We start from the raw sequence: 8,547 nt of genomic DNA, 5'->3' as shown, positions 1-8,547 counted from the left end.
CTGTCCAGGGTGTACCCCGCCTTTCGCCCGATGTCATTTGGGATTGGCTCCAGCCCCCCGCGACCCTGTACGCAGGATAAGCGGTTGACGATGGACGGATGGATGGCTCTTTACAACATAGCATTAAACTCTCTCAACGTGGCGTAATATGTATATGATAAGTGAATTAAATATTTAATTTAAATAAACCAGGGCAGGTTGAAATATTAAGTTTGGTGGCAGAACATTATTTGTGCTTTAAACTTATGTGTAAACAGTGTCTGATGGGTACACGTCTTGTGCTTCGTGTTTAGGTCACGACTAGTGGCTCCAGTGATTGGCTTGTAACGCGGAAGTGATGGGAATGGGGCGGATTCAGGGACGGGTGATAGCAAACAAGTCCAAAACGAAGTAGTTGATTTAGCAGTTGCAACACTTCATGACAGTTTTTGTCCTTACTTATGTCTCTGTAGGTCCACAACAGTGTAATAATTCGCAGCTAATAGCCATGGACGAAGTGACAGGAGCTCAGCTAATTGCTGAATCTCTAAAGAATCAGGTAAGACAGTTAACAAACATTGCGAAGAAGTAGGCTTTGCTATCCTGTAAGTTTACTTGCTGTGTCTGGACGTTTTTATATACAGTCTGTGGTCTGGACTTAAATTCAACAGTGTAAGCTTGTAATGGCTGCCAAAAAACTGTGTTAGAGTTCAAGTGCAGCGCTGTCCAGTGTAAGCTTTTATACAATGTGAAGTTACAAATGCAGTTAATTGCGCTGTACAACCGCACCTCTTCTTAAAACTCTTATATTTCAGTGTCGATTTCTTAAAGAGCAATTTCTCTCGCTGCAGAAGGTGGAGTATATGTTTGGGATAGTTGGTGTTCCCGTCATTGAAGTGGCCATGGCTGCACAGGCTGCAGGGATCAGATATGTGGGAATGCGCAACGAGCAAGCGGTAAAACAATAAAGCTATTATCATTATGCAACACTGCTGTTCACCTGCACTTATGATCCTTAACAACCCACCTACAATGATATTTTAATGTAAAATGAATTCTGTCACACAACAGGCATGCTATGCAGCATCCGCCATTGGATACCTCACTGGGAGGTAAGACATTTAGGAACTGAACAGAATAATGTCAGCAGCTGGTGTGTCAGTTTGTATCTCACGTGTTGCTGTCCCCTGTGGTTATTTGTTTCTAGACCAGGTGCCTGCCTGGTGGTGTCTGGACCTGGACTGATTCATGCTCTGGGTGGAATGGCCAACGCTAACATGAACTGCTGGTATGACTCCACAAACTGATGGTGCTGTTATGCAGCTGGCAGTGTGTGCAGTTTTAACATTTCTCCTGTGGGCCCTGGTCATATCCTGTAGTAAGTGCATGTTGCCTTTGCATAGGCCTGTGGTTGTTATTGGAGGGTCCTCGGATCAAAACCAGGAAACAGCAGGAGCCTTTCAGGAGTTCCCTCAGGTAATCAGAATCAGTTTTATTGCCAGGTATGTGTACACATACGAGGAATTTGACTCAGGATTGTACATTGCTCACGCCTAATCCACTTCATGTGGAGTTCTTGCCTGTTGACGCTTCATTAAATTGACACTGTTTTTCATTTGTTACTAGGTGGAAGCATGTCGCCTTTATAGCAAGTTCTCTGCTAGACCCAGCAGTCTTGAAGCCATCCCTTCAGTGATAGAAAAAGTAATACACCAGCTTATTGTTACATTTGCTGTCTGGTCCTTGTTAGTCTTGTTTCCTTTATCACAGTAGACTAAAAAGATATTGTGTAATTGGATTATACTAACACAAATGTGATTTTAAATTTTGCTCTGTTTGTTTGCTCATAGGCAGTTCGCACAAGCATCTATGGGCGTCCAGGTGCGTGTTATGTGGATATTGCAGGGGACATGGTCAATGCGAAAGTGGACAGGAGTAACGTCAGGTTTGCTATGATTTTTGCAGTTTTAAATAAATAATCTGCATTTTATAATTTCTGTCCAGCCTTGTAGATATTCAAAGAATTGTGTTTCTCCTGCAGAGTTGTGTCCTGCTGTCCAGCTCCACCAGTGAGTTTGGCTGATCACGGTGCACTCACCAAAGCTATTTCTGTCTTGAAGGCATCTAAAAGACCCTTAGTCATCATTGGCAAAGGTAACACTAGGACAAAAAACATTTGCAATGTCTTTTGGAGAGAAACCACTGCATTTCCTCCATCATCGGTCAGTCAAAGTAGTTCATTAGATAAGTCATGACGATATGAGAATTGCTGTGCCCAACAGGTGCAGCCTATGGCCGAGCAGAAACTGCTCTGAGGACGTTTGTGGAAATGAGCGGTCTGCCATTTCTGCCTACCCCCATGGGGAAAGGGGTCCTACCTGATGATCACCCCAACTGTGTGGCTGCAGCCCGCTCGAGGTCAGTCTCTCTTTCACTATAAAAATGTACACTTATTTTAGCCAATATTATCTATCCATCTATACATCCATACATCCATCAAATTCACCACAGGCTTTCTGGAGTAAATGTACACATTTTGGTATCTACAAAATCCGGCATAATGTACACTTTTCCATAAGACAGTTTTTGCCACAAAAGATGCCAAGCAGCATTTTATCAGAAGTCTCAACCTACAATGGCTGCTGCTTTTCTGTGTCAGCTTTTTAAATTGCTGATACTACACTGTCTCTGAGTGCCGGAGAATAAGAGGCTCTCCCTCTCATGAAAATTGAAGATAGACGTCAATGTAATAATATAAATTTGTGTCGCAAGTGATAGTTTTTTATTCAGATGTAAAGTTATATTGAATACATACACTAAATGTATGTATTCAGTAAAGTTATGTGCATGCATATTGCACACATGTGTACGTGGTATTAATTTTGTCGTTGTTTTTCCCCTATCGTCTTAACTCTCCTCCTCCATTGTTTGTGTGACCAAGAGCTATTCTCCAGGCTGATGTTGTGCTTCTGCTTGGAGCCAGGCTGAATTGGATGCTACATTTTGGTCTGCCACCTAGATTTGACCCCGATGTCAAGATCATCCAGGTGTCAGTGTTGCCTTTGACACCTTCAAAAATAATGTTAAGAATACCTTACTGGAACAAAGATAATGGTGTATTTACTTACTAATTTCAGCGTTGGTGTAAATACTTTAACAATGTAATGTCAGGGCAGTTCTTGGGCCATATCTTCTGTACTCTGTTTCACTGTTGCTGTTGTCCTGTAATAACATAACACAGCTGTGCTCTCTATGCAGGTTGACCTTTGTGCTGAGGAGATGGGGAACAATGTGAGGCCTGCTGTTGCTCTCCTGGGAGACATCAATGCTACTGTCAATCAGGTAACTGCAACTCAACACAAACTCTTTTTGTTTGATATAATATCCTGATGTGCATTAAATATGTTCTGTATCTGTATCTGTAAGAGAACAGCTCGTGTGTGTGTTGTGGGAAATGATTATGTCTTTGATTCCTTGTTTTTTTGGGGGGCGGGGGTTCAGCTCCTGGAGTGCGTCCTTAAAGATGGCTGGAAATATCCTTTCGATACAGAGTGGTGGAGCACATTGAAGGACAAAATTGCTGTCAATGCAAAAATATCAAAGGTGGGTTTAGGGTGATATGTTATTGTATGTGGTTACTCGACATCAGTGTGTCACACGATGAATTTAAAATAATTTTGTATTTGATTTAGAAGACCCATTTAGATGTTGTACATTGTATTATTATTTGTTTTCTTTCCACAGGCGCTCGCTCTTCAGCCAACCATGCCCATGAACTACTACACAGTGTTTCATCATGTTTCCCAGCTGCTGCCACATGACTGTATCATTGTCAGTGAGGGTGCAAACACTATGGACATTGGACGCACAATGTTGAACAACTACCTACCTCGACACAGGCAAGGCAGTCTCATTGAAGAAGCATTTAAAGGCGCACTTCTCAATTGTGTGAAAAGTGTTTGCACCAGTTCTCTGTTTATGTTTTAAAACCTATACTGAACAAAATTGTAAACTCAACACTTTTGTTTTCAAATGAGCTGAACTCAAAGATATGACTTTCTCTACGTACACAAAAGGCCTATTACTCTCAAATATTGTTCACAAATCTGTCACAATCTATGTTAGTAAGCAGTACTCCTTTGCCAAGATAATCCATCCACCTCACAGGTGTGGCGTATCAAGATGCTGATCAGACAGCATGGGTATTGCACAGGTGTGCCTTAGGCTGGCCACAATAAAAGGCCACTTGAAAATGTGCAGCTCCATCACACAGCACAATGCCAAAGATGTTGCAATTTTTGAGGAGCGTGCAATTGGCATGCTGACTGCAGGAATGTCCACCTGAGCTGTTGCCCATGAATTGAATGTTCATTTCTCTACCATAAGCTGTCTCCAAAGGCGTTTCAGAGAATTTTTCAGTACATCCAACTGGCTTCACAACCAAAGACCACGTGTAACTACACAGACCCAGGACCTCCACATCCAGCATCTTCACCTTCCAGATCGTCTGAGACCAGCCACCAGGACAGCTGCTGCAACAATCGGTTTGCATAACCAAAGAATGTCTGCACAAACTGTCAGGAACCATCTCAGGGAAGCTCACCTGCATGCTCGTCGTCCTCATCGAGGTCTCGACCTGACTGCCGTTTGTCGTCGTAACCGACTTGAGTGCACAGAGATACCATAACAAGATCCCGAGGCCCATTGTTGTGCCATTCATCCACATCCATGTTGCAAGGATCTGTACACAATTCCTGGAAGCTGAAAACATCCCAGATCTTGCATGGCCAGCATACTCACTGGACATGTCACAGATTGAGCATGTTTGGGATGCCCTAGATCGGCATGTACGACAGCGTGTTCCAGGTACTGCCAATATATGGCACCTTTGCACAGCCATTGAAGAGGAGTCCACCAACATTCCACAGGCCGCAATCAACAACCTGATCAACTCTATGCGAAGGAGATATGTTGCACTGCGTGAGGCAATGGTGGTCACACCAGATACTGTCTGGTTTCCGGGCCCCCTCAATTCATTTTCGAGTGGCCTTTTATTGTGGCCAGCCTAAGGCGCACATGTCTGATTAGCATCTTGATACGCCACACCTGTGAGGTGGATGGATTATCTCGGCAAAGGAGAAGTGCTCACTAACACAGATTTTGACAGATTTGTGAACTGTAAAAGTAAAAGTAGGCCTTTTGTGTACATAGAGAAAGTCTCGATCTTTGAGGTCAGCTCATGATGAATGGGGGCAAAAACAAGAGTGTTGCGTTGATAATTTTGTTCAATGTAACTCTTCACAACAATGCATGTTCTATAGAGGGATTATTAGAAAGGCCAAACTTGAGCTAACAGACAGTGATAATATAAGGTGTTGAACACATAGGAGTTTCAAACCAAAACCACAGTGGTATTGGAAAAAAATGAGGAGTGTCCCTTTAAGGGAAACACCATGAATCTGATAAATCACCCAGGCTTCTTATGTATGTTTTTTTTTTTTTTTCCTGTCCACAAATACTAATAGAGGATCTTCTGAGAATGTAATCAAACTAGTGTACTAAGTGTAAATAGTCAGAAAAAACAGAAATATTAAATACCAAATTAATGAAGAAAACATTTCTTTGAATTAAGAGGCTGAGGTTTTATCACTAATACATTCTGCAAAATAATCTTTGTTGAAATGACAAGAAGAGATATGTGCAAGGCTGAGAACTAAATTCAGGCTCACACAGCATGAGGCAATTGTGTTGTCTCCTGCAAAAATAGGAATCCTTCATGTCTCATGGAGAAATGCATAACTTCGGGGAGCTTTAAACCTTTTCAAATGATTAGGACCACTTGTTCCTTAGCAGCAGTTTATTCAAAACACAGTAAAGATGCATTTTACAATAAAATAGACTAATTGTTGGCAACTATTAGACTAAAGCAAGTCTATATATTTTAGTAGATTGTTGTTTACTAACCCTGACAATGTGCAGGTTGGATGCTGGTACATTTGGGACAATGGGAGTAGGTCTTGGTTTTGCTATAGCAGCAGCTACTGTGGAGAGGAGTGCGCATAAAGGCCAAAGGATAGTCTGTGTGGAAGGAGACAGTGCCTTTGGATTTTCTGGCATGGAGGTTGAAACCATGTGCAGGTGGGTTGGTTGCCTGACTTACTAGATATATACACTTACTGCTACTTAATCGCACATTGTCTTTTCTTTTTTGAACAGGTATAATCTACCTGTGGTCATCATTGTGGTCAATAATAATGGAATTTACAGCGGAGTGGATCCTGAGATGTGGAAAGAGATGGCAAAAATGGGAGATCTGACCTCTATGTGAGTCACCTATTATTGACCAAATTATCATAATACATTCACTATTATGGTTTCCTATGTGTAAGCAGCTGTGGTGTAATGAACAGTCAGTCACGGCATTGTGTTGGTTGGCAGAGCCCCTCCTGTGACCCTCCTACCTGAGGCTCGCTATGATGAGGTCATGACAGCGTTTGGGGGTCAAGGATTCCTGGTGAGGACGGTGGAGGAGCTGCGCAGTGCTTTACAACTAAGCCTGAGTGACTGGGAGAGACCGAGTCTCTTAAATGTGCTAATCGACCCCTCCTCCGACAGGAAACAGCAGGTAACTGTCACATGTCAGGAATATATGTGTGTAGAGTCTGTTATCCTGAGAAGTGCAGGTCAAAATGAAAGGATCCATCCTTTAGCTTCGCAATAAATGTCAATGGCTGAATCCAAATGTCCAGACTTATGGGCACGTACAGGTGAAGTTTGGAAGGCCCAAGTCCACAATTTCCGTCCTGAGAGTCAGGTTTAAAGGGTCAAACTTGCCACGGGTCATAAAGATTGAGATCTTAGGGCTCGTATGATACCACATTTTATACCCTTGCAGGCATGATGTGATGACCTTGAGCACTTAGACGCATTACAGTATATATCTAAAGGCTGCATGTTAGATTCAACCTCTTTCATTTTTACCTGGCCACTCCCAGGAACTAGAACAGAAGGGAGATGGGCAATGACTTGGATGGCATTGACTGTCGCAGCAGTAAAGCCAGGCGTGATTAAATGTATGATTAGAATCATGATTAGTGTAGAGCAACAAACAGCTTGGTGTTTACTTGACACTCGTATCATCCTTATAGGGCTATGTGACTAACATGCCTTGCTGAGTAATCCATACACTCCAGGTGCACTGCAGAACTGCTGTATTCCACTCACAATCCCTCCACCTAACACCAACCTGACCTTTCTATTTCAGAGTCCCCATAATTAGAAAGCACGGCCCTCTGTGTTTATGTTGAATGTATCCACGCAACCCCTCGTAGACATGTTTGAAGGTTGTATGGAGAGCTGTATCTATGGTGCTGAGTTCCTCTTATTTCAGGTGTGCTGCCCTCCATTGTTTGTCTCCTGACTGTTATCCGTATTGAGGTTTAAAGTTGAGTCTAAGACAATAGGTAGAGATGAACTATTTATTTTTTTAATGTGTAGACTAAATGGACTCAACATTCATATGGGCCACAAAAGGCCCGTTACATAAAATAGCTCTATCATCTAAGGCAGTCTAATATAATTCTGTGTTGTCTGTGTTTGCAGGAATTCCCTTGGCTCACACGCTCCAACTTATAGCCTGAAAGAGGGATCTGCTTCCTCCTCTGTCCAGAACATTATCAGAACAGCAGTGACCAGCAGTTTTCTTCTGGGGAAACTCCAACTGGGGAAAATATAAAGCTGATTTGTTTTTTTGTGATTGTTTCCATGAAATAACTTAATATTTGTATTGATTTTTGCTACACAGTAGTATTAAAATGAACAAATTAATTAATAAAACAATAAAACATTTTTACTCATACAATTCTTCTTCTTTATTCCTTTATTTCATATCAGTTTTTCGTCTTTCACGTACATAGTGTATATAGTTAGTCATTTGTATTTTAATGCAACGCAAGCTTTGAAAAAATGAAAGTGCAGAGTGGGAATGATTTTTATTAGATTAATGTTAGTGTATTCATTTATATCAAGTTGCTTACTCACATAAACTGATGATACACGTGCAATTTTTTGAGCAATCTTGCTGGTGGCAAGTCCGACTATGTTTTGAATGGATAGCGGGGGGGGGGTTATGGTAGTAATTTTTACTCATTACCATTGACGGCAACATTGCCCAACAACAATGCTCTAAAAGTTGCTCCGTGTATCATCAGCTTTACTCAATCTCTTGTAGACCTAAATGAAGCAGGATTTTTTTTTTTTTTTTCACTCGTGCTAGTGCAGTCTGTGCAAAACATAGAAACACAATTTTTATATATATATTTATATCACAATAGGTTGTTTTGTTTTTATGTTATGCTTTTTACAGCTCCCATCCCCCAGAGAGCCTCTTTGGAAATGCAGACACTTAATTTTGTGGGACAGACAAGGCAATAAAATCAATCTGGCTTGGATTAAATGGACACCGCAATGCACAGTGTACTGCATTAAAAAATGTACTAATAAATACAGATAAACGTAAAGTTGTCTCCTTATGCACAAATAACAACCTCATGCAATACTATTTGAATC

The 8,547-nt window shown here is 41.5% G+C and overlaps 1 protein-coding gene across 3 annotated transcripts; it reads left to right on the top strand.

The window, feature by feature from the left end:
* Window positions 1–348: 348 nt before the first annotated feature.
* On the top strand, window positions 349–7,840 carry hacl1 (2-hydroxyacyl-CoA lyase 1). Of its 3 annotated transcripts, none has more exons than XM_038711682.1 (17): window positions 350–538; window positions 831–935; window positions 1,051–1,091; window positions 1,187–1,267; window positions 1,383–1,455; window positions 1,606–1,683; window positions 1,830–1,924; window positions 2,021–2,133; window positions 2,262–2,397; window positions 2,921–3,026; window positions 3,238–3,321; window positions 3,481–3,582; window positions 3,724–3,878; window positions 5,959–6,117; window positions 6,196–6,303; window positions 6,418–6,604; window positions 7,582–7,840. In XM_038711682.1, exons 1-17 carry the CDS (start codon window positions 419–421, stop codon window positions 7,612–7,614), a joined length of 1,776 nt encoding a protein of 591 aa, XP_038567610.1. In that variant the 5' UTR covers window positions 350–418; the 3' UTR covers window positions 7,615–7,840. The 3 variants fall into 3 exon arrangements, with proteins under 3 accessions (XP_038567612.1, XP_038567610.1, XP_038567611.1); XM_038711683.1 differs by having other exon boundaries at window positions 811–935; XM_038711684.1 differs by lacking the exon at window positions 5,959–6,117 and having other exon boundaries at window positions 349–538.
* Window positions 7,841–8,547: the final 707 nt, after the last annotated feature.

The sequence above is a fragment of the Micropterus salmoides genome, unplaced genomic scaffold (assembly GCF_014851395.1).
Source record: "Micropterus salmoides isolate LMB-PRFRI ecotype aquatic unplaced genomic scaffold, ASM1485139v1 Ms_hic_scaffold_11, whole genome shotgun sequence".
NCBI classification, from domain to species: domain Eukaryota; kingdom Metazoa; phylum Chordata; class Actinopteri; order Centrarchiformes; family Centrarchidae; genus Micropterus; species Micropterus salmoides.
Note: the sequence above shows the minus strand (reverse complement) of the source record. Positions and strands in the feature narration are given on the sequence as shown.